Genomic DNA, 25,922 nt, shown 5'->3' with positions numbered 1-25,922 from the left:
CCACCGGGGGACCACCCGTGAAGGGCCGGCTCTTGGCAGCACCTCCCCTTTGCCCCCTGAATCCCATCGCTGGCTCACACCGGGCACCCTCTGCCCGCAAGCAGCACCACGGGCTTATCACGGCGACCCCCAGCAACACAGCAGCAGCCTTTTACCCGCCTCTGCTCTGTGGGTGCGCCCCAACAAACCGCGGGTGACTCCAAAAGGACGCTTGTACCTCCTCTGAGTTTTGTTCCTTTCCGCGTTTCAGACCTTTCGGTGGCTTAGGAAGCGGCACCGTGGTCTTCCGCCAACCGGCAAAACAAGGTTGGGGGGGGGGGGCGGGACACACACAACCGGCAGCCCCCAAAACGGGGGCAGAGTCGAAAAAGGGCAGTTGGCCCGTACGGGGATCGAACCCGCGACCTTGGCGTTATTAGCACCACGCTCTAACCAACTGAGCTAACCGGCCGCGCCGCGCGACGTCTCCCTAGCGCCTCTGCTCGCGGCCCCAGCCGGGGTGGCGGCAGTTCCCCCCTCCCCGCGAGGGCGGCCCGCGCGCCGAGCAAAGATTACTGAGGCGTGGACACCACGCGTGTCCCGGGCGCAGCTGCGCCCTCTGCCAGCCCACTCGCTGCTGTGCGGAAACACCGCCGCCTCCGCGCCCACCCGGCTCTCCCGCACCCCCCGCCCTCCCACGGCTCCCCGGGACTCAAAACAGCGCCCTGCCGAGCGCGGACCAAAAAAAAAAAAAAAAAAGGCAGCTGTCAGGAGTGGGATTTGAACCCACGCCTCCAGGGGAGACTGCGACCTGAACGCAGCGCCTTAGACCGCTCGGCCATCCTGACCGCTGGCTGGCTGTCCCCGCCGGCCCGGCTCGGCCCTGCCGCGGAACCGGCCCGCCTCGCCGCCGCCCCCCGGCATGGCGCGCACGCGCTTTTTTGGTTTTCCTGGCACCCGAAGGAGCACCTGGGGTGGGAGTAGCGGCAGAAGGGGTTTGAGAGAGGAGGAAGCCACTGCCGCAGGACGCGGGTGAGGGGAGGGCGGCGGCCCGGCCTCCCCCGCCAGCCTCCGGCACTGGCGCTGCCCCCAGGCCCCGCCGTTCATAAACGGCGCCGAGCGCCGTCGAGGCCGCAGAAGCAGGTTTCGGGACAGAGGCAAAGGGAGGCTGCTTTTTGACAAAGGAGTGGAAAAAGAAGCCCCGCTCGTCTTAACATCAAGTGTTACAGCGAAGTTTCTTTTCTGTAAAGAAACAAGGCCCTAACATTTTGGGTTGCAGTCAGATGCAAATACCTGGTTAGTTAGTTAGTTACCTGCTAACGTTAGTAGCAGTATTTTAAGATACACTTTCAGTCAGTTCTGAAGATAATCCTGCAAACCAAAGTCAAACCACCCCACCCCCCCCCAATTCCCTTAAAAATTTGACCTTAATTTGACACATTCTTCATTCACTTCTCTTAGCTGCATTAATTTGCTGTTTCAGCAAATGGTATCTAAGAGGTATGTGCTAGACCTTCAGCTTGAGAATTTCTCTGAACTAAGCTGAATGTCACTTCATATCCCATTTGGTTATCTGGGTTTCCTAAGAAAGGCTGAAGCCCTTTCCTGGAGAGAACTTCATACAAATAGAAAAAGCAGTTAATCCCCATGGCAATATCTGATACACCTAATAGTTACACTGCATTGAGACCACAGTTACATTCATATGCCTTAAAGAAAGAAACCTGCTGGGCGAACAGGAGCTCCAAGGAAAGGGAGAGGAGCTCAGACTAGAGTGCACATGAACTCCAGAGAAGAAACTATAACCCAAGTTCTGCTCATGTAAACGTCCAACCCAAAATAAAGTAATTTTGGAAAGTTAGTCCATGGCTTCCTGTTTTGTGGAACTGAAAAGATGTTCCAATATGTTTTCCAGAAAACCAGTGTAGCAAGGCAAATGAGCAGTGTGCTACGTTGGTTAAATTGCCCAAGTTGCATAGCCTTCCTTGGTTCTGAGAGCTGCTCAAGACTCTTCCACCATGGTTGAATTTATGGACATATGCACACAAAAAAACCAAATTACTATTTTTGTGCCCCCTAGCCGCTGTATCTGTGCGATAAATGGGAATAATCCCTCAGCTTCACTTGCACATCATGTCAAGGCATGTAAGAGAAACAACTAACACAGCCACATCGTACTCCACCAGGACACTGTTGTACTAAGAGGAACCACTGATCTACAAATAGATCTCTCCTTCACTCCAAAGGCTACCACATGCTCTTGTCTTATTCCATGGGAATGACCATACAGGAACCAACATCTAGATTCTTATCAGTACTCTAACTTGTCATGCTCTACCACTTAGCATTAGAAATTAAATCTTCAAAGGCCCTCATTTGGTATGGAACTTGTGGGAACTGTGCCAAATCCCAGAGAAACAGCATAATCAGTAGAAAACCAGAACATGCAGTGGATATGGCCAGGGACACAGCAGAGGGAGATGGAAGCAGGGAAGATACACTACCAATAAAAAAAAAACCAAAAACTTGCCTAGAAATTTCACTCACCTGCACATACACTTCTGATAGAAGAGAGAATACAAACCATTAATCAAGGACTTGCAACTCATCTACTATTAAAAAATGGGAGCATCTTCTCAGGAAATACAGTCTATACATTAAAAGGTTTGCACCAAGGAAACCTGACACTATTGAATACTCAGAAGGAAAAAAACCAAACCCACAACAATCAGGAATTCAGGTTCTGTTTCATAGGAACATAACAAGTCTACTTCCTTGCTTGAATAAATATTTTCAGCAGGGTAGAGAAGTGCTTCTTCACTTAGATATAAAAAGTCCTCCTAAAGAACAAGAGAGAAAATTAAGTATTCCTCCAAGTCCTTCCTTAATTTTGTTACTTACACATTACAAAGTTTATATAGTCGTCTTAAAGCATCGTGCTCAAAATTTTTTGCTTCCTTCATGCACACCCAACCTCAGAACTTTCCTACCTCACGCTTGTTTCTCTTGTTCTTGTTTCACTTATGCCTGTGCTTCTCCTGTCCTGAAGAGGAAAGTTTTCTAACTAAAAAACCATACATCGGAAACCGAGAAACAAGCAAATGTTTGTTTTTAATGTTTACTCAAAAGTGTTTTAAAACAATAGCTTAATTTATAACTTTATTAACCTTTGGATAAATGATTTAATTTCAGTATTAAAACAAATTCCTCAAGTTGATAACTTCTCTTCCTGGAACAGTTACAAAAATGTAGTTATTTGTGCAAAATAAATGACCACCTTAAAACAGCAATCCTTTGTTGAAGTCTGCACAGTTACTTGTAGGTATAAAATACACTTTCCGTTGTGTATTGTAAAGGACAATTAGATGCCAAAGAGAATTTTGAGGTCAGCCAGAGTGAGCTTAGTGAAGGTCTCCCCTTTGCCTGACAGCACCTGCTGGGCGAGAACTTTCTTCCTCCTCTGGAGTTGTACGATCTTTTCTTCTACCGTTCCTTCACAGACAAACCTAAACCAAAGAAAGCCACATCATCTCAGCTGCTAGGAAAAGGTGTCAGCACTTCCCAGTGTGTTTACTTCCCCAGTAAATTTACAAAGACTTGTCTCACTTGAAGATTAACAGCCTATTATGCGACTGACAAAATACACCTGTGCACAGAAAACAGCTGTTCTCACATCCAGATACTGTAACATTTCAAATAAAAGTCTGATGCACTTTAGGCCTCAACTTTGGTCATCTGAAGCAACAGTAATTCTGTGACAAAATCCTGTAATGATTGTTTGATAACTGATGACACCTATTACACTAAAAGCATCGTATGCAAAACAGTATTTTAGATTCCAGTTTCTTTGAATTTGCTGTGCATTTACAATAACTAGGCTAGCCTTTTAGTACTTACAATTACAGATGCTTTTTCTAAAAGCCAACGTTGCCACTTCTTAGAGGAGCTCTATATGTTTATGTTAGTGACATTAAAAAGGTCCAGGCTTCAGGAACACGGCGAAAAATCCCCACTCAATAAGAGAACAGAAATGGTTTGGTGCCTGAATTGTTCTCAGGAATGAACAGGACATTCCCACTAAACCACAGGTTGAAAAAACAATAAAACACTGCTAGCTATCAGGACAGCAACGTGCAGGCAAATGCCACATAGAAACATTTTCATGTGGTCTCTATCTCGGTGCCCAAACCCCAATCCCACTGTCAGACCTTGCGCCTAGCTTTAAGTAAAGAAACAAGCCTCAAACCAAGGCCTTGTCTCACCAAATAAAGCCAGGCAGTACATGAGCAGCAACAGCCTCATTTATTGCAAAGGAAAATCCTAACCTGTGTATCACAACATCCTTCTGCTGCCCCACTCGGTAAATGCGGTCACATGCCTGGTCCTCGAGAGCAGGATTCCTGCAAGGTAAAAAAACAAAACAACAAAAAAAAAAAACTTAAGGGTTTATGTTGAGGAGTAATTGAAATATCAAAGCCTCTGTGCTTGCCTCATTTGCCTGCCTCCAGAGCATCCTGTTTTCTTCCTCTGTAGAACAAAAACTGCTCCCCAGTTACCATAGGTTTACTAGCCTGATTGCCAGTATTCACCCTGACTGTATTTCCCTTTGGCCTTGGAAGAAGTATGCAACAACTCCACACAAAGTCAGCTGTATGAATTAGACCACTGTTCCATGTAGCCCCATATTTCAGGCCAATAGTATTCAGAGAAAGCTGAGTAGCTGGTGAGGGAAGAGGAGAGTGAAGCAGGAAGGCAAACTCCACTGAAAGAGGCCTTCCCTCAAGAATATTTACCTAAGAAATGGTTGCGTTTGACACATGATTACAGGGAATACTTGTTGGCATAACTTCTGTATTGTAGAAACATCTCCTTAATGCTGCTACTCAGCAGCTGGGTTTGTACCGAAGGACAAACCCCTAGTTTGTTTTGTACGCTTCCATGAGCAACATTCAGTTAAAAAAAATTGTGATTCTGACTTTGATGAGAGACAACATAAATATTAGGAGCTCGTATGCACTATTTTCATAGCCCTATAAAAGCCCAAGTTACACTACCTATGCCCGATTACTGACTATGTTCAACAAAATTGATGTTTCAAGACAAATTCTCTGTAGGCATTACTGTACCATTTTCATTACTGCGAGAAATTAAGCCAGGGACTGCCAAGTCCCCAGTATCCTTTTGTGGTAGAGACTTCGTACTTGCTTCTTTGGATTGCTGTTATCCTCCTCTGTTTTTTTTTTTAACCCCTACAGAACTGTATTTCACGGTGGTGAGCACTGGATTGACAAATCAAGAGCATCTCAGAAGAAGGCTGTAGTAAAAACTCTTTTCCACAGCTAATCACTAGCCCGTACTCTCAGGTAAACACTTTCCTCCTAACCCAGTTGTATCAGACATTACAATACACATGGTGAGAAAGCAAGCAGCATGCCCTACATATATCCTCCAAGATGGAACTTTTATTTCTCTTTACCAGTGCATGTCAAGGAGAAAGAGGTGGTTTCCTCCAGTCAAGTTCAGGCCAATGCCTCCAGCCAGCAACGAGACCAACATTACCTTCAAAAGCCAAAAGAGAGTTAAGGAGCCTGTTTCCAGAAAATTAATGCTTCATATACTCCACATATTAATTTGAACCAAAGGATCTGTTTCTCATATTTAGATTACATGTGTGTATTTATTATGTATTTGGGAGCTTGCCAGATGTTACTTGATGAGGCACAGAAGCCTGGACATGGAAGTTATTGCTCAGAGAGGCCAGCCTACCATTCCATAGGTTACCCTGATACATATTTACAGACCACAAAAAGGACTGAAAAGTTCAGACCCTCTCCATGTCCCACTCAAATGACCAGCCGCTCTGATGACAGCCTGTTGCCAACAATGGGACCAATTAGCACCAACTCTGAATTAGCAATAATGATCACTTAAACACAGGCAACTAGACTGAAATGGCCTGCTACTCCTTTCACTTTGTTTCCACATAACCTAGTATTTAGAAAAAGATGAAGTGGCTGGGGAGAAACAGGGATATAGCAGATGGTCAGTTTAGGGAAGATTTCTTGTACAGCAGGAAAAGAACTCAATTAAGGACAGAGACACTTGCGATACATATTTATTACTAAATATCATGGCATGGTACCTTAAAACCCTGATCTTGTTTAAGGGGTCAGCTATTCATATAGCCAGCAGAAATATTCCTTTGTTTAAGTTCAAAGCTAGAAGGAGAATTATCTGATTTGTAGACAGCAGCTTGTTCAAGAAATCCAGCAAAGAAAACAAGCTAATGCACCACATTCTCTCCTTCCAGTCAACAGATCCATCCTCAGATGAGACAGCCTGTCCTGCCTCAATCACAGGAATGTCAGTGTCCAAATGAAAGTGTAATCACTATGAACAATTAATTTGGATTCAGATCTCTTTAGTCATCTGGCAAGCTTCCTTCCCTTGGCCAAAATTTCAGACTAGAAGCTATTTTCAAGAAGAGCCAACACACTGTTGTTCATCAGTACTTAAACACACATACACACCCTCCCCTCCAAATCCCAACAACTCAAGTGTGAAAGAAGTCATGAGGTCACCTTATTTTGGATGTGTGCAAACCTATGACTTCTCTTGCCCCAATCCCAATCTTCCTATCTTTATACTGGGGTGAGATACGCTTTTGTTAATATTAGCCTCATTCACCGATTCAACTGTCAACCTCTCTTCTCAAAAAGATTAGTCTGGTAAAAAGTATTTGATGTGTTGGAAAACAGCAATAAAGTCTTACAGGCTCCTTGGCAAGCAGGTGATATACAGAAAGAAACATCTTCCAATGCAGAAGCATGAGCTAGAAACAACCAAGAACTCTACTCTCTGAGTAGAGCTAATTGGCCCCACGTCTTCCACATTACTCTCTGTGGTAAAAACATTTTTGAACACACCAAAGATCTGGACAACCTTTGAACTAACTTTGGAGTCAGATGATCCCAAGTACAGAAGGTTAACATCAAAAGGAGTTTTTTAGCAGCTGCTCCTGCCCATTAGAAGATGTACATTTGTTTTTACAGCTACCTCTTTTCCTGCTGATCTTGGCACCGAGAGGTGCAAATGAAAGCAGTGCCAGTAAATGGAATGATGAAGTCAGCTATCACAGCAGCTCTTAGTGGCACTAGTAACTGTTTCCCTGCCCTGACTGCATACCTGAGGCCCTTTGGGATTGTTATTGAACTCTTCTACCACATCCATTCTCTGTTTAGGATTGACAGATCCATCCACTGTTGCATACTTCAGCCCTAGTCGCTGGAGGTGCACAGCCACAACTTTCAACATACTTGTCCACTGAGAGACAACAACACTGGAGAGAGAAAAGGGAGTTTAGAGCAAGTTCTGTGTGTACTGTAACAGCATGGTTATTGCAGCATCACACTAATGAGACAGTGAGACAATGATTCAGGCCCTCTTCCCCACTGCAAACTGGAGCCAAGTCCCTTCCCAATTCAGAAACAGATTGACCTGTAGGTGTAGTGGTAGAACCTGCTGTGGAAGGCAAATACCCAATAAACTTCAGGCAAATTAAGTATATAACTTCCACCTCTATTTTTGGATTTTGCATTGCCACCTACCAATCACAATTCTGAGCTTTTTCTGGAAAACAAAATCAATAGCAACACCAAATTTGGATTCCCCTGGGCCTCTCACTCCCCACACTTTTTCAGTCAAACAGTTTGGGAGGCAATAATTTGTTCGATAGCTTTTTGGTAGGGAACAAAAGTAACGTTGGTGTTCCCATTCTTATCGTGGGAATGCTTTTTGGAAGACATTTTGGAAAAAAGCTTTCTACATACGGTGCAACTCTGGAGTTGCCCAAGAACAGGACTTCCCCTTCCAACCCACCCCCAACATAACAACCCAGGTGTAACTACTTTGCAGCCACACATCTGTAAGCACATTCCACATTGTTGAACAAAACCAAGCAGAAAACCCTGTAACACTGCAGTCTGGCATGGAGCAAAGACAGACAGAGCTTGCACAGCGAGAGCTACAGGACTTCAGCAACAATTCAGTCCTCTGATCAATGCATTCTTTTATCTCAAACAGGTTTAGTATTAACCACTACTTTATTCCTCCACTGTTTTTGCGTGGTGGGTGGGTTGCAGAGCTGAGGACAAGTATTTCTCAGCACAACCAAATTACTCCCAATTCTTGTTTTGGAGAAAAGAAGAGTCCTCTTGGGCCTCAAGGCCTGGGATTCCTCACACGTCCCCTTATGTTTGCACTTACCTACATCTTACACTACCCTCTTTTGTCTTAGGGGTTTTTTTCCCCCCCAAAATCCACTTTCAACTACTGCAGTACTGCCACCATTTTACCATACCAGGAGTTTTGTATTCAATTCTTTTAAACTATTTCTGCTGCTGTCAAAAGACATGCTTCTCTCAATCACTATGACTAAAGAAAAGGACATGCTTACTAACCTTTTCTGAGCCACTGAATGACTCTGAATAGTTTTCAGTTCAGCCAAGAGATGAGCTATCTGCAGGGGAAGAAAAAAAACCAAGTTAGTCTACTTGCTGTCATAACCCAGCTCATGCGTGGCTATTCTTCCTTAACATAGGAAGTGATCAAAATAACTCTTCAACTGGAATTTCTTCCGTGCTCAGACTTTCATGATATTTTAATAGTTACTAGTAAGAACAGTCCCACCATGGAAAACAGGGCTAAGAAATCAAATCACAGAAGCATGTTTTATAGATTCCAGCCTTCCTGTGAGAAGCCAAGTTATTGCCACCTCTCCTGTCCCATTTTTTTCTAGCTCTTCACAAGGACCATGCTCTCACACACACTTTTCTAAACTTCTGTGAATCCAGTGCTCAAGATTTTCACTGACAGTTTTTCAGTAGTCAGATTCTCACAGCTTTATTACAAGTAGCCATCAATACCTGGTAAGTTGGAGCCTTCCCAGAAGGCATTCAGCAGACTATTGATCTACTCACCTGATTTCATCTAAATTGCCAACTTAGCCTGATCTGCTATTACCAAGGTGTGACAATTCATTACAATTTAAAAGGCAAAGTGCTGAAATCCAAGCTTCTCAAGGAAGGTAAGAAAGCCACAACCAGAATACCTTGGTGCTCTCCCTGCTGATTTCAAAGATATCTGTTTTAAAAGCTGTGCCATTGAGGTAGACTGTTGACGTGGAATCAGGAGTCTGGAGCTCAGAGAGGGTCAAAGCACTAAGTTGTTCCTCAATGGAGAGGGAAAGGCCTTCACTGTTCAAGTTAACTTGGTCCAGAGCCTGTGGGAAAGAAAGCAATATAATAAAGGATCACAGTCAAGCCTGAGATCAAATTCAGTACTGATCCACAGTCTGTGTGATGTCTGCTCTGGACAGTGGGTTTGAAGGAAGCTATGCAATCTGAAGACGGAACTACTGGGTCAGACCAAAAGCCCCTTTGGCCCCTTATTCTGCCCCAAGAAGGGGCAGCGTAAGGAAAGCATATGAGCTCAGCCATTTTCTGTGGTCCAGTCTCCTCAGATTGCCCCTCCCACAGCATTTAACAATTGCAGGATTAAAGATGTTAGAAGATGAATCCCTGCCTGTTACCTAGTATCTGGACTTATTCTACAGCCGCTTTATATGACAAGGCAAAGAACTTCTGAAAGATTAGTCTACTTTATGCAAGGCAACTTCAGTCAAGGCACTTCCAGAGCTATCCAACACACAAGCCTCTGAAACAGGCTACACTTGTGGACTTATGCACTTTTCAAGACTAGATTAAGATCAAGACTTCTTCTTTGCCATTAAAATTCTACTACTACTTTTTTTTTTTTAATCTGAATAAAGGTATTTCCAGAGACACAGCTGCCTACACAGGTCATGCTGGGGAACTCTTTAGTAAGTATGCCCATCTAAAACCTCTCGGGCTCTAAACTACACAGTCCTAGAAATGGCTCAGTTTATACACCCATAGCTAAGAGATGCAAGGGTGTTACAAAGTCTGTTAACTTACGCAAACACTTTAAAAAATCCCCACAGAAAAGCCCACACCACCACAATACAACGCAATTACCACTTTCAGTAAGGAGAGATGACAGCAGCACTGACGGAGCCTCAACAGCATGGATAAGACGTGGACAGTACTTGAGACCTGGGAGGCGCTTTGGGAGCCTGCTAGAAATTCCTTTTGACTGACCCCAAACTCTTGTGCAACTGCCAAGGAAGAAAGACAAAACGTCAAGAGCTCCTGGAGGCATTTCCAAGCACTGCCCAGCCACCTCCAGCAAGAGCTTCATCAATAAGACACAAGAACCAACAGGCAAGCAAATACCTGATTTAACATAGGCACCCCACTCAAAAAAAAAAAAAAAAAAAAAAAGAGAGAGAAAGAAAAAGAAAAAAGACAACACCACAAATCAGAGTACCACATACCTTATACTAATACCAATATCTTGTCTCTGAGCAATTAGACCTTTATTTCAGAAGGGAATTTTAGACCCAGGGAGGTCAAGAGATTTGCCCAGCGCCACAACAGTGAGAACAGACTTTTGGAATACTATGGTAGGATTCTTCGTAACATCAGGGGAGCATTTTTCAAAGAAAGATTTCTAAGTCCTGGCCCCATGAGGCCAGGTCTGCTCCCCCTCCTTAACTGCACACTTAAGAGTCACTTCTGCAAATGTTTTCAGGGGAGGGTGTGCTCAAACCTTTCTCAAATGGGTTACCACCAGCATACTCTCTGCCTTCATTTTTCTGCTCTTGTCTCTTTAGGTAGGATTGTAGTGTTGACCTGGAAAAACAAGACAAAGACTCTGGGATTTACAGCAGGAAAAAAGGCAAGATGGACCTGAGCTTAACAAGCAAGCTAATGACACATTAAAGTAAGAAAGGTTTCATTAATCATTTAGTCACAAAATGATCACCAAAAAACCCCAGTTTTGTTTAACCTGAATATGATCAAAACCAAGATCCATTTTGGAAAACATAAGAGGAAGCAAGTCTGCTTCATTGGAATATCTTGAGTACAATAGGAGCCAGGGCCCAAGGCATAACATTCTTCATAACAAAAGGGCATCTTTAAATGTATATTTAAAAGGAAGACTCCTTACAGCAACACTGTTGAAAGAGACCCTAGGAGAACACAAAGTGACGCTGGCTTGCATTAAGCCATCTGGATAGGCCAGCATAATTTCCAATTGTATAAATATCACAGGGCAAAGAACATAAATTCTCTCCTTTACAGGTGCTGGCACATCATCATTTAAGAACTACTGTTGCAATTCCAAGTCTTTGGAGTCTTGAAATCAATGAGATTAAGTGTAAGGCTAGAATACAAAGCTCATACAAGGCATTAACGTATGGGAGAAAAGAAATGAACCAGTTTCAACTATTACCAGAACAAGCAATGTATTTTCAAACATACTTGACAGATAGTCAGAAAGGGAAAAAATTAACAAGAATTTGTCCCAAAGCTCTTCTCATCTGAAGTGGATTTCTCTTTCTGATTTTCCATACCAATAAGAAACAAAACCACAAAATAGCCTATGTCTACCCACATTCATACCTGGATCTTGCAAAGAGCACATTGTACACAGACTGCTCCTCCGCTGAAAGTTTTAACTGATGCAACTGCATGCTACGCTGGGGCAGAGATACCTGAAGTAAAAATACACAGGATCAGATGTATATAGTGCAAAAATCTTGTGAAGCACCACAAACACCAGCATTCCAAGATTCAACGCAGTATTCTAAGTCTCAGAAGATAGCTGTTTCTTCATTAAAGTTATTTGTATTAATGCAACTATGACACAACATAGATACTCACAGAACTCCAAGTAGCCTGGTTAATGCTGAAGATAAAAATCTTTATTCCAAATCATCCGATAACAAAAGGCATGAGCAACTAAGTATGGACTGCCGCATAACTACCATGGAGGGATTGATTTACTGCATTATAAAAGTAGCTTCTTAGTTCCCCATTCAGAATCAGACAGTACACCAAAACTACACATTTTAAAGTCTTACAGACACACCAATGACCTAATACTCAGTTTAACAACTTATTGGTAAAGAGTAACGTAGAAAGCCAATGCCCCAGCATGCACCAGATCCATCTGACATGCAGCAGCTTTGATTCTCAGAGATCTGGGCTAGCTCAGAGACCTAGGCTAACTCTCCACTAAGTGGACACCTGCTTGCAATTACTTGACATATTCTTGTCTGCATGCGATTTATAACTAAAAGGTTTAATTATGCTGTGTATTTCTGCTTTCTGGATAAGCAATCAAAGCATCCCACAGGCATTCACTCCTCTTCCTCAGGAGACTGCAGTAAACAGGAAAACCCACCCATTAACAAATTTATGCATGTAAATAACTAACTGCCTGCTGCAAGGAAAACAATGGAATGATTGTCTATTTGTGGAGGGTGAAGTTCTTACCAAGGGCTTGCCAGCTGAATCAAGCTGGTCCTTAGTTCTCCGTAATAAGAGGCTCCTGGTTAAGAGGCTTAGCCTCTCTCCTCCCTTCTTTGTGTTGTTATCTACCTGGTACTTCCACACTTTGTATTCATCAAAAGGAGAGCAACGTAGAAACCTATGACAGGAAGGAAGGAGACTTCATACCAAGGGAAGAAGAGTTCTTCAGTTACTCTTGAGTGACCAGAGCCAAATTCCTTACTATCCAAAACAAACCATTTCCAAATGCCGTAACTGCTAGAAGTGATCAAACACTTCCAGTGGAATGGTGTTGATAACTTGTTTGCTCGAAAGTCTTACCATCACTAACACTGTGAAAGCCTCTTTCTGATTCTGTACCCATCACTTCCTCTTAGCTCATTATGTCTCAAGCCACCGCCAGCAAACGAAGGACACCAAGATGCAGAGGCACTTGCTAAAAAGTGTATTCACTTGTTATTTCAAAATCCCATACCTCTTACTTAAAAATTAATTTCAACTATCCAAAATTAATTTCAAACACAAGTTCTCTCTGGTTCTCCAACACCCTTCATAATCTTTCCCCCCTCAGCAATGAGGAGCACAGAGTTTAACCTGTTCATCATTTATTTAGAGAAGCTGAAGCGTTCACCCTTTCCTTTGATGCCCTTGTAGCACAACACCGTTTAATAAGGTCCTCCCAGGCTGCCTTGGTAGGAACAAAGATTACCGCACAAAACTTCTGTTCATTAAAATTGGCTTTGTGGATATTCGGATCTCCTATGTCTCCAAGGTGAAGTAACTTCTCATCTACAGAAGCAGAATGGCTACATACAACAGTAGACAGACACATGGTCAGCCTTGCACAATGCCTCAGCCACAGCCTTTGCAATCCAGTGCCTGAAGTGTTAATATAACTAGTCTCGCTACCCACATACCTTAGAAACCTCTCAAACTTAAACAACTTCATCACTTCATCAGTGAAGTACTACTGGAATTGGAGCCCTATCCACGTGTTCACATGCAGCCAGCTCACCTCAGGAGAGAGTACATGTCTAGTAAGTTGTTCTGTATCGGCGTCCCAGTGACGGCCCATCTGGCACTGGCTCTCAGTTTGCACACAGCTATAGAGGTTTGAACCTTTGGGTTTTTAATATTGTGAGCTTCATCCAATATAACTCGAGCCCAAGCTACCCTGAGCAGAGGGGAACAGGGAGATGACCCACTCTGAAAGAAAAAGCAGACTATTTATAACCCAGAGCAATAACCTAGCTAGGCTCTCTAAAGAGCCACGAGCAAACATATTTTTCCAGCAAGAAGCCTTTTCCTCATGTTAGTTGGCAGTAATCTGAGCTCTTACTGTCATGTAAGAGACGCTCTCAAAAAAATCCGTTCTTCAAAGCTTCCATGAAAGTGTATAAGCCGAAGAATATAACATATTTGCTTGTTCTTAATAACAATTTCTAATCTTTTGCCGTTTTTCTTGCTTTTAACATTTTATGGCCTCTTTCTTCCCAAGAGGCATTTCATATCAGTAAAATTTGCTAGGCTGGGACCAAGGACCACATATAATTATTCTGATCTCTCTACAGTTTTATAGATGCCACCTTGAAGTTTCAGGAAATTCAAAGGCCTGTTTGCTTTAAGAGCTACATCTAGATCTGTACACAGAGGTAGGAGACAACAATATCCACCAGCAAGGGACTTCCTCTATAGCGTGTAGCCACGTTCAGTTAGCAATCAGCAACCACTTTATTATTTTCATAGCCTAGCAAATATGCTGCTGTTTCTTCAGGAGTGCAGCATGTAAGCTGCCTCAGTCTCAGTTCAGACTGACCCAGAGCTTGAGCACGACAGGTTTCTGGTAGTTTAAAGTGACGTTGGTGCTTCAAGCAGCAAAGAACACCAAACAGGAGATTCTAGTGTTCCTTCACAGTCTCACCTCAAATGGAGGAGTATGAGATTCATCATTGCACTCTTAAAAATTTCTTTTTAAGACATTTCAACTGTATTCAACATAGCGTATTCTATATTACTACAGAACAGGTTTATTGTGAGTATTTTTCCCTATTGTCTTTCTGCACTTCACAGTACTTTCTCTCATCACTTTATTTTTATTGTGCAAACTCAACAGGGGACTTATGGGGAAAAAATAAAATTCAACCCCCTGCTCACTGTAGCACACATGAGGTGCTACTTGAAACAATAATGGCTTGCAACACCTCAGAACGAAACATTAAGGCAATCTTCTATCCACAATATGGCTTCTCACCTCCACATCATGGTCCTCAGCAGGGACTTCCCCCTCCTCTTTGCTTGCGGGAACCTCCTTGGAGACAAGGCTGTAGGTTGTGACAACAACATCATATTCAGAGAGCCTGCATAAAGGGAAAGCAGTAATCAGGAGCAAGAATAAATGAGGAATTCATTTTGCAAGATACAAAATGCATGCTGAAGGTTTAAGAACAACACAGTTCTACAAGAGCTGAAATACAGAGTTTTACAGAAAACTGAGCTTCGTACCAGTCAAACAGGAAGGACATACCGTCCCCATTTCATGGACACTGGAAGTAGACACAGGAAGCTCAAGAAGAGGGTAAAAGCCAGTAGTACAGAATGCACACCACATGAGATGAACCCTGCTTAGAGTCTGGCACCTAGAAATACTGCTCAGCATGGCCTAAAGTGGTGTAGAACATTTTCTGATCTATATGTACAGCTGATAAAAAAAGAAAAAAAAATACAACCACAAAGCACAAGCATGGAAGAACTGCCACTGACAATCTCTGCAAGCAGGAGATGTTTTAGAGAATATACAGCTTTTTTTTGTTGTCAGGAACAGCAATAGCCTGCACCAGAACCACTCAGCATGGGTGCAGGCCATAAGAGTTTTGCTATATGCATCTTGACAGCAGACATTAGACTGACCTTCTGGATCCTCCACATTTCCATACTTGAGGTTCTTCCATCATTCTACAGCCACTGAATTTCAACTCTGATATACAGAATCTCTTGCTAAGTAGTATTTTACTTTTCTTGGTCATATTTAGCACATTTAGTACTTACACCTCTGCATGTTTATCTCGGTTTGGCCCATGGTACAAATAGACCCTCAGTTTGCCACAGCCCACGCGTCTGTCAATCTCTTTCTTCCAGTGATGGATCAAGGATGCAGGACAAATGATTAAAGTGCTGCAGGAAGGGATAACAGTGGAATCTGCAGGGAAATATTGGAGACAGGTTTCAATGTCTTCACATTAGCCTACAACAAAGTTTTGGAAATTCACAACAATTAAGAAGATTGGTCCACTTTTCCTGCGAGCACAGTTTGTGAAGTGGACATCTCTACGTTGCATTCTTGGAGACTGTTAGTCCTGGACGGAAAAAACCCCTCTGCTGAAACACTAATGCATCACTTCCTGTCTCCTCAGAGTTATGCTATATATCTGTGCACTTCCTTTGGATAAGCTCAAAGGTTAGAATTCAGGAACTAACCCTGATCTCTCCTGAGAATACAGTACCAAATAAATTCTTCTTTCCTGTTCTAGAAGACTGAAATGCTACCATTTTGAACCACACAGGAAAATAAACACACAGTCAGTAAACTTGGCAAGACAGATAAAAGTAGTTCAACCAGTTCCATGAGGATGGAGACAGTAACATGTTGTAGACACAAACCCAATACTTTTTAGAAACTGTAATATCCCTTATCTCTATGGACAAGATAAAAGTAATCGGGGGGGGGGGGGGATGGGGACAAAACAAAAAAAATCAGTCACAGGGAGGTGTGTAGTAACGAATTTAAGTCCTTATGCTACAAAAACTATGCATATGTTTGCATATGTTGAAAAAAAACTATGAAACTTTTTTCAAAACAGCTTATGCTGGCTGTAACTGGTTCAGGAAACTGATCAATAAAAAAAAAGAAATCCCAAAACAATATGAAGTAATGAGTTGGGAAATCCTATGCATCCAATGGAAGAACAAACGACACCGATCAAGAGAAAGTCATTGCAATGGAGTGTAGTAAACATTAAGCCCAACGGAACTTTCCTACAGAAGGGAAGTGAGCACAGATAGAGCCTGTTGTTTTATGAGCCATTAACCTAAAATGCTTTAGGTATTTTAAATGGCACTGCATGACAACATATGTACTGTATGATGGAAGCAATTCTGTACCATTTTTGGATAGCCATATTTCTAACTTCTCCTTTCTTTTCTCTGTCTTCAGCTGCTTCTGGGCCAGAATGAGAGCAATCATCGTTAGAGTCTTCCCCAAGCCCATGTCATCCGCTGGAAAAAGACACACAGGAAGTTACGACGATGTGCAGAAATGAGCCCCCCCTAGCTCAGATCTACACTGAGGTAAATACTGCAACAGAAATTGCCCTGGGGAACCCTGGAAATAAAAATACACATATGACGATTTCAGGGTATGATTTAGTAATGGGCTAATAGCTGTAATTGGTCAAAGGGCACAGAAAAACAAGCCCCTTCAACATGCCTCCGAGTAAGTTATGTACCAAACTGTTACTGCCATAAATCTGCCCCCAAAATCTACTTTTCTGTTCTGTTGCTTACCTAGAATTCCTCCACACGGCTTCTGACTCTCTCTCCAGAGTAGCCATGCGAGTGCCTGTTTTTGGTGCAGCAGCAGTGGAACCTGAGAGGGCGAGACAGAGGATTTGAAGGAAACTTGCAAAGTTCAGACACTTCTGCATCTGTACCAAATTATCCAGTTGAATTGTCCTACTATAATCTTACTAAAAGGAGTTTGCCTACCTGTTCTTCTGCCACATGGACAGGGATACCCAAGATAAGCAACTCCTGCAGACAGGTCAGCAGTACCATAGATGTCTTGCTAACGCTTTATGTGTAAACCAACCTAGCACCTCACAACGCTCTGAGGGCATGCAAAGGCAGCTCGTTCCGGTGGAAAATCCATCCAAGCCTACCTTGCTCACAACAGGCATCACTGTCAAGGAGGGGACTGAGACACTTCCCATTTTCTCACCAAGTCTAAAACCCCTACGGACTCTTTTAAAGACAGGAAGAGGGACTACATAGTGTCATCATAAGACATGAACTGGCCTTCCCCAGCACTGAAAAGGTCCCAAGAGGATCTGACAAGTGACACAACATATATATACACACATCAACGCACCATCTCATAGAGGCATGTGCTTTCCAATACCTTGCATGTAACCTCAACTATCTATTGGGTGGTGCAGAACCCATAAAGAGCTGTTCTTTGGCAGATCAGAATGGACTACTCTGGAGTCCATTGGGTTGCACAAACTCAATCACCTGCAACACTTTTAAAAGACTACTACTTATAGCTCACTGGGAGACCTAACTGGGAGAAAAGAACAACAAGAAGGTTCTCAGTCTGTTCCTCACTAGAGACCTGTTTCTGCTCTGCCAGTCATGTACGAACAAATGGTTGTGGGTTGGTTGCTTTGTCTGAGGCACTACTGCTTCATTCAAGCACTAAATATTCTGAAGACACCACAGCAAGAGGGTAGAACATCAGTATTGGCAATCTGAAGCAACTCTCAGATTGAAACAGATGGAAAGTAATTAGAGTGTCTCCTTCCAGCAGGATGAAAACGGCAAAGTACCTCAAAGTGTAAAAGGACAGGATGCTCTAGGGTATCACTCAGACATTACACTTCATGATGGAGGTAACAAGAAACCTCTAAGTTCATCAGCATGACATCCTCCATCCTTGCCAACTCACCTTCAATCCAGAGGGATCTTCAGCTACTGTCTGCTCTGTCGGACAGGATTCTAGAGATTTGTGAAGATCATTAATAGCCTCACTTGTGGCACTGTGTACAGCCCTGATTCGTTCTTCTGTCATTCTTCCTCCATATAGATTCTGCAAACCAGAGGTCACTGGAAAGATACAGTATTATGCATGAGATGTGTTTACAAAGCTAACTTTCCCAAGCAGATCTTTCATCTCGGAGATTGGTCTCAGTGGCTACAGATGCCTGGGGGGGCAGTATGCAGCTCACAGTAACAAAAAAGGTTTAGTACTCTCATGTATATCCACCAGTTGCAGGATTATTTCAGAAATAGTTCTCACCAGTGTTCTCTTTAATGAAGAAAAGTCTTTCTGTACTTACTTCCAAAACTGTGGCCATAATATTCACTGGAACCCAAAGTAGTAGCAGCAGAGAGGTGACTGTGTGAGCCTGAAGAGGTCCTTGCTGTAGGATCCTGGAGTGGTAGTGCTGTTATCAACTTTGTACCACCTGGCCTGCCAGATGGGTGGGGCAAAGATTCCTCACAGCAGCCACTGCTTATGCTATCCTCCCCTTAAGAAGAAACGAATCACAGGTTGAAAGGGTTGCACAACAGACCTCAGAGCCTTGCGTTAAAGCCCAGAGAAGGGCCTTTGTTTTGCCCAACAGTCTGCTTGCAAAATGTTATTAAGTGGTCACACAGATTTAACAGCCAGGTAGCAGGCTACCTGGCCACCTGAGCCACTGCAACTACTAACACGCACACTCTTAACCTGCTCCTACGTGACAGGCAACACAGTTCAGCTCACGCCTCAGTGAACTTTGCAACTGTGATCAGATCAGTGCAAACACAAGGTCAATTCTGCACACTGGAGATGTTATGTTGTCTTGTTTTAGTCACATGTTTTAGTCACATGTCAATGTGACTTGTCAATGTTTTAGTCACAAAAACTATCAAAACGTCCAAGAATGAATGGGCCAAGAACTCCTGAGCTTTTCTCTCCTTCCTGGAAAAGTCTGTCTTGCTTAAAACCAGATATGGTATAAGACATTGTTGTGTGGTGGCCTGTGAGTTACTGCTTCCTTGCTACAGATCTTCAGTTTCCAGAGTTGTCAAACTTGATCTTTTCATCAACACAATTGATACTATGATCATGAAATAACTCTCCTGTTGAGGTGATCATGCAAGTAACTCAACAAAATGCCTCTCTTCCACAGGTGATTAATACTAGTTAATAGAATTAGGAAATCACTTTACAGGAATGGCACACTGGAAGCTGCTTATCTTGGATCTGGTCACTGAAACATTCAGACAGCAGCCAAAACATGCATAAGCAGCATGGTTCCATACTGCAACACAGAGGAAGTTAACACTTCACTGGCAAGTTCTCAGAAAGACACCGGCCTCAATCATGTAGCCAACATTGGAAACAGAACCAGCCCTGGGTCCCAAGAGGAAACTCTCTTGGGAAGCCACCACCCTTCAGAGGAAACATTTGAGTTGTTCCATTCATCCTCTCCCAGACACACGCTTTGCAACTAACTTTTCATCTTCAGTGAATCTCAACAGACAAACTTTATATAGACCACATGCCATATATAAGTTTATGCTATTTTTCCTCAGTATTAACAAGTACCATAACACAAAGTGTTTTGCTAAGTCCTGTGGCAAAAAAATTTAGTCCTACCTTTTTCAGTAGTATCTGCTGTCGAAATGTTAAGAGCATCAAGTGCAGCTTCCAAATCCTGCACTTGCTTTAATAACCGTTCCCCTTTGTCTGGCAGCAGCTGAATGTTCACTGTGGCTAATGTACTCTGCAAAATAAAAAAGAATCCAAAACCTGAGTGTGCCTACCAAGCTCTGCCAACAGAGAGCAGTCAGGTCAGAAGTTTAAAAACACTAATCTTATGACATAGTAATTTGTATTTTGATACTGTTCTACAATCTCCAAAAGCATTTAAGTGCCATCCAGGGTGATTAAATAGTCTTACAGCAGAAAATAGACTAATCATTAGCACACTTTAGAAGAGATGGAAAGATGCAGGGCCTCCCCCTTTTTATGAAACAGGGCAAACAGGTAGTCAAGTGACTTGGACAATCTTAACATCTCTCAAAGCACCCAATGTTTAACCTACTTGCACGTTTCTTTCTATACCAGCAGGAACAACAGTTCTGACTGTTTATTTTGAGGTTCTGTTCTGAGCTCTAAGCAAACAGGGGTTTTATAATAAAAAACTATGGAACATGTTATTGGCAATTATTAAAAAAGGCAAATAGACAGGTAGTTTTTTTCTTCTTAGTGTGAGCTTTCACGGCTAGATCACTTTTACTCCACAAGGCCAAGAGAGACCACCAGAAACAGCCATGTTATTTAAAAAGGTTAAGCTGGCTGTGCACTGTTCCATCTTATGCAAATTACTTTCTGGGTAAAAGACAGACACAACCTCAGGAAGGTCAAAACTGAGCACCCCCAAATGGAGAAGGTTGTATTACCTTAGGGGAAACCGTCTCATACGTGGCTTAAAACAACTAGCCTCTGCCTAGGCTGAATCCCCTCCTTTGCCCTGTCTTCCTAAATTATCCAAATATTTTGAGTTTCTGCTGTGAGGGTTTACCGCACTCTGATGCCTGTCACGAGTAAGGGAAGTTACCCTGAACACAGAACCAAAAAAAAAAAAAAAAAAAAGGAATAATAGGTGCAATAAATTACCTTCTTCTGCTTCAGCTGGACTACAAGGTGGTTGTGAAGAGCTTTAGGGTCTTGGGGTCCTTCCACATGATGTGATGCTGCAGCTCCTGGCAAAGATGTCCCCTGCGTACTCTTTCCTGATTTTCCTGAAGGAATCTCTCTTGACTGCAAACCCTCAACTGATTTCTCAGGTTTACTTTTATCTGATGAGGAATAAACAAATCCTACTTCATCACTGTCACTGCCAGAGACTTCATCAGCAGGTTGTCCCAGCCCTGGCCTGATTTGTGTCATGGGTGGTGCTGCCTCTGCTCCTCCCTTCAGGGCAGCATGTTGCAATGCCAACTGTGATATTGCTGGGGAAATCACATCTTCTTTACACATCAGTTTCGCCTCTCCATTCTTCCCACCAACATATTCTTTCTCTCTGGTTTCTTCATCCCCACAGCTTTTTAAGCTTTTCTCTCCAAGCTGCTCCTCCTCTGGAGGCTTGGTACTCGTACTTTGCTTTCCAAGACTTAGTGGAAAGAGCTTTGATCTCCCACTTGGCTCTTTCTCCACACACTCAGAAGACTTCTTGGATTCCCTGCCACTGGCACCACATTTCACTTCCTCCCAATGTGTGTTTTCCCCTTTCCAAGTCTCAGAAAGAACAAGTTTAGATTCAGACACTGTGCTTTCCTTAACTTCTTGATCATTCCTATTTCTTGTGGACTGCTTCTTTTCAGTTTTCAGCCATTCTAGAGGTTCCTTCTCTATGGAGGAATCAGAGGTGGATTTCTTTTCTTTATGTGACACCAGCATGCTCTCTTTCTCTGCTTTTACTCCTTTTGCTTTACTTTCCTCTCTGTTTCCTTGCTTACTCTGTTTCCAGTATGATGGTTCACAATTCTTGTCTATCACTTTGAATGGATTTCTTTGGCTGCTGGGATTCAACAGAGGTGCTGTGTTGGGCTGGGATTCTAAGGCTTTTGATGCTGTGGTAGCTTTTGGATCCTGCAATATATACAAGTGAGTAAATGCTAATGTACAAATTATTAAAGTCCGCTAACTATACACACAACCCGATCGTCTCAAGGAAGACTTCACTCTGTACAAACATCATCTTTCCTATCATTTTAACAGGATCAAGATAAACATTTTACAAGGAAAACAAAACAAAACTGCTGGTTTTCTGCTTTCTTTGCCATTCCCATGTTTTTTGGGGAATCAAGTCCCAACAGCATCATCCTCAAGAAAAGAGGACAGCCAGAGATCAAACCCAAGTTTCTTTTAAGACTGGAGAACAGTGATTACTTCACACAATTTAGGAGTAAGAGAAGTCTCATCTGGAAGACAGCAGGCTGACATGCTTTTCAGCTAGAGAATACAAACTCTCCCACTATGTAGTCTCAGACGTGATTACAGTGTACGGAATGAAAAGTCATGCAGGAATAAGCTGATACTATAATACAAATGAAATATTCATACCTGCCATGGGACGCTTCCGCACCATTTCTTCCCATTCAATTTACTTTTAAGGCATCGGTAAAACAACCTACCAAAGAACAAAACAAGATTTGAACTGCAGGAGCCAGTAAAGGAACTCTTAAGTGTTCTTTAAAAAGTACTTTGCACAAAAAACATCACAGACAAGTTCTCTTGTCTGCACTTTACATCCAGACTTCTGCACAGCAAAAGGCCATGAACATTGGCAACGAAGCTTTTTACAAAAGCATCGTTCTCTAAATAAAGATTCCTAGAGTTTTGGGTTGTTAGTTTTTCATTTTAGCAATAAAAAAGTAACTGCTCAGGCAAAAATATCGTCTATGTTCAGAGCCTCAAACGTGTCCTATGATTTCAAGGTGTAAGGAAATAGATATTCTTTTAGTTACACTGCACTGGCCACCTCACCTTGAAAGCACCTCAAGAACCAAAAAACTTTGGATGTGCTCTTTTTTTAAACTGGCAGCCAACCAGGACTGCTGCAAGAACTTCATCTGAATTAAAACTGGTGAATTCGATGCAACCATCATGAGTCTTGGATGAACCCAACCACAGAGCCATGTTCAATTCTATTAAAAACAAACACTATCTGATCACTTAGGTTAACACCATTGAATATGACTGCTAATAAAAATAGCAAACATTTTGAAACATGCTAAGTGAACTTCTCAAGGCTGGATGAGCCTTTTCAATTCTAGGAGGAAATTGCGAGTCAGCCACCATCACACAATTCCAAGTGTTCAAACCTATACAACAAACCTTTGTTTGCTCCCTTTGAGGAACTTACTGGTATTCATCTCTGTGCTGCTGCTGAACCAGGACTTGCAGCTCCACCATGCATCCCTCATGGATCAAGCAGTGAGAAGCAGGAATACTAAAAAGAGTAAAGGAAAAGAGGAAGAATAAAGACAGGACAAGCTGCCCAGGGAACAGCAACAGCAAAAACAATCACTTGGGACAAAACAGAATCATAGAATGCTTTGGGTTGGAAGGGACCTTTAGAGGTCATCTAGCCCAACCCCCCTGCAGTGGGCAGGGACAGCTTTAACTACATCAGGTTGCTCAGAGCCCCATCCAACCTGACCTTGAATGTTGCCAGGGATGGGGCCTCCACTACCTCTCTGGGCAACCTGGTCCAGTGCCTCACCACCCTCATTGTAAAAAATTTCTTTCTTATGTCTAGTCTAAATCTATTCTTCTTTAGTTTAAATCCATTATTCCTTGTCCTGTCACAACAGGCCTTGCTAAAAAGATTCTCCCCATCCTTCCTGTAGGCCCCCTTTAAGTACAGGAAGGCCACAATAAGGTCTCCCCGCAGACTTCTCTTCTCCAGGCTGAACAACCCCAACTCTCTCAGCCTGGCCTCGTAGGAGAGGTGCTCCAGCTCTCAGCTCATTTTTGTGGCCCTCCTCTGGACCCGCTCCAACAGGTCCATGTCCTCCTTGTGCTGAGGGCCCCAGAGCTGAGGGCCCCACAGTGCTCCAGGGGAGGTCTCACCTTGTAAAAAACTATGTGACTAAGAAAATAAAAGTTTATTACTGCTGACATAGCACTGCATTTCCCTCAAAACAATCGTGTGTCGTGCCCCTCCCCCGCTCCAGCCACACACTAGCGGGGAGGCCCTCCCGCCCCACCCCGGCCCTGCACCTACGGCGCCGGGACGACGAAGCCGCAGGCCGCCGGGCCCTGCGCTCCGCACACGTAGAAGCTCTTCCCCTTGTTGGGGCCATCGCGGACGCCCGTCTTCAGGAAACAGAGGGACCCTGCAGGGCAGAGAAAAGGGGAACTGGTCAGACCGGGACCGGGACCGGGACCGGGACCGGGACCGGGACCGGGACCGGGACCCCCCCTCCCCGCTGCCCCTCACCGTGCTCGGCGCATGGCACAGCCTCCATCTCCAAGCGATAACCGCCACGCCCACTCTTGAAAACAGCCAATCCCACCCAGCGCCTGCGAACTGTCCAATCAGAGCGGGGCAAGGGGGCGGTGGAGCCAATCGCCGCTGCGCTGTGACCTCACCGTTCCCCGCCCCCTTACCTCCCTCACCCCCACGCCCGCGCAGGTTCTGTTTTCGAACGCCGGAGGAAAGGGCGGGAAGAGGAAGACGCGCTGCCATTGGCGGGCGCACGCCACGGTGGGGGCGGCCGGCCCCCAAGCGGGCGTGGCCAGGGGAGGGGGCGTGGCCTCCGCCCAGGCCGCGTCCCTGTCCTGTGGCAACGGTTGCCGTTTTAAAAGTAAAATATTTTAAAATAAATCTAAGTCGAAATAACGGTAGCGTAAACAAACACCATGGACCATTAGAAGCTGGAAATAGTTTTTTTTTCTTTTGTATTTAAGATGGAGAATACAGTTTTACAAAACGTGTGCGTTTCTTAATTACTGGTTTTGTTAATGACAATTCAAGTGAGATAACGACTCTGGTAATAACAGAATTATGGAAAGGTTACAATGTGTTTAGCAAAAATATTAACAACATTTACACTAAATAACAGATTAGTGAAATGAACACTGGCAGCCAAATTCAGTCACGGTGTAAAGTGATGCAACTCCCCTGATCTGCCTGAAGGCTGAATTTGGCTCACTACCTGCGTGAAAAACATGCTTTTTTACACAATACTAACAATTTTGTGCTTTCATATGTGCCTTGGAATTTTTCCTCCTAAACATACACCGGTTTTGGCTAGCACCAACTTCGCTCCACCACAATGCATTCATACTCACATGTGCCCTCTTCACGTTCAGCAATGACTTTGCTCAGCTTGTTTTGAAGTAGGAATATGAAATAAAAGGGATGCAGATAAAATACTTAAGGCCACCTGAGGCAAGTGTATACCTTAAGGAGTGCCGAGTACTATGAGCAACTGTGATTGTAATGTTAATGATAGCAATAATGACCTCAGTGCAGGGCATTTCCTGGCAAATACTGGGATTTTTAACTTATTTTTTAAGAAGGGCCCACAGGTGCCAATTTATCTAACACACTAGAAGCAAAAAATACAGGAGTGAGGACCTCACTATTATGAGTCATTTCATTCTTGTGTTATGCAAAGAGCCGTATTACTGGTGCTTAAGTGTTCTTGCTTTAACAGTCTGTTCTTAATCAGCAAACCATGTAGTGAATTTTAAGCATGCAGTTAAATGTTATACGGAAATGTAATGGGGTTCAGGCTAGTTCATAAAGTCAAGCTGCTTTGTCCAGAGATGGACATAAGCTTGTGCTGAAATATATTTCTGAGTTGGGAACACAGACAAATAGCATGTGTAAATACAGTACTGAGTACTACAATACTGAGGCTCTGCCTCAAAAACAGTTTGCTTTTGTGCCTCTGAGTAAGTCACGCACCCACAATTTAACAAGCGTGCACCCAGTTTTTGCCCAGATGGAAACATCCTGCCCGATTTCCAAACAACTGCAGCAAAAACTCATACAAACCACTTCTGGGGAAAGGTGGAGGCACGGGGAGGGGGGGGAACAGACACAGGGTAAACAAATGCAAATCCTTGGTCCTTAAGTCAATTTGCTACTGACACCCACCCCCAATAAATTATCCTATTCACTCATGTCTCCCTCTCTTCGAAATAAGCAGTAAGGCAGGGCTGAA

At 43.4% G+C, this 25,922-nt stretch overlaps 1 protein-coding gene and 2 non-coding genes across 3 annotated transcripts; all 3 read right to left on the bottom strand.

Moving 5' to 3' along the window:
• Window positions 1-377: 377 nt before the first annotated feature.
• On the bottom strand, window positions 378-451 carry TRNAI-AAU (transfer RNA isoleucine (anticodon AAU)). The gene has a single exon. It is a non-coding gene; the product is annotated as a tRNA-Ile (tRNA).
• A 293-nt stretch (window positions 452-744) lies between these two features.
• Window positions 745-827, bottom strand: TRNAL-CAG (transfer RNA leucine (anticodon CAG)). The gene has a single exon. It is a non-coding gene; the product is annotated as a tRNA-Leu (tRNA).
• A 2,513-nt stretch (window positions 828-3,340) lies between these two features.
• On the bottom strand, window positions 3,341-24,215 carry TTF2 (transcription termination factor 2). The gene is made up of 23 exons (XM_075718792.1): window positions 24,188-24,215; window positions 23,972-24,083; window positions 23,108-23,194; window positions 22,306-22,372; window positions 20,857-21,831; window positions 19,834-19,960; window positions 18,527-18,718; window positions 18,136-18,293; window positions 16,977-17,058; window positions 16,575-16,688; window positions 15,462-15,612; window positions 14,668-14,773; window positions 13,432-13,622; window positions 12,402-12,555; window positions 11,526-11,617; window positions 10,669-10,751; window positions 10,035-10,174; window positions 9,089-9,259; window positions 8,439-8,497; window positions 7,165-7,318; window positions 5,456-5,538; window positions 4,305-4,379; window positions 3,341-3,485 (listed from the first exon to the last, which is right to left on the bottom strand). The coding sequence occupies exons 1-23, from the start codon at window positions 24,213-24,215 to the stop codon at window positions 3,341-3,343; spliced, it is 3,546 nt and encodes a 1,181-aa protein (XP_075574907.1).
• Window positions 24,216-25,922: the final 1,707 nt, after the last annotated feature.

The sequence above is a fragment of the Pelecanus crispus genome, chromosome 1 (assembly GCF_030463565.1).
Source record: "Pelecanus crispus isolate bPelCri1 chromosome 1, bPelCri1.pri, whole genome shotgun sequence".
NCBI lineage: Eukaryota > Metazoa > Chordata > Aves > Pelecaniformes > Pelecanidae > Pelecanus > Pelecanus crispus.
The sequence above is the reverse complement of the archived record's forward strand: the minus strand, read 5'-3'. Positions and strand labels throughout refer to the sequence as shown.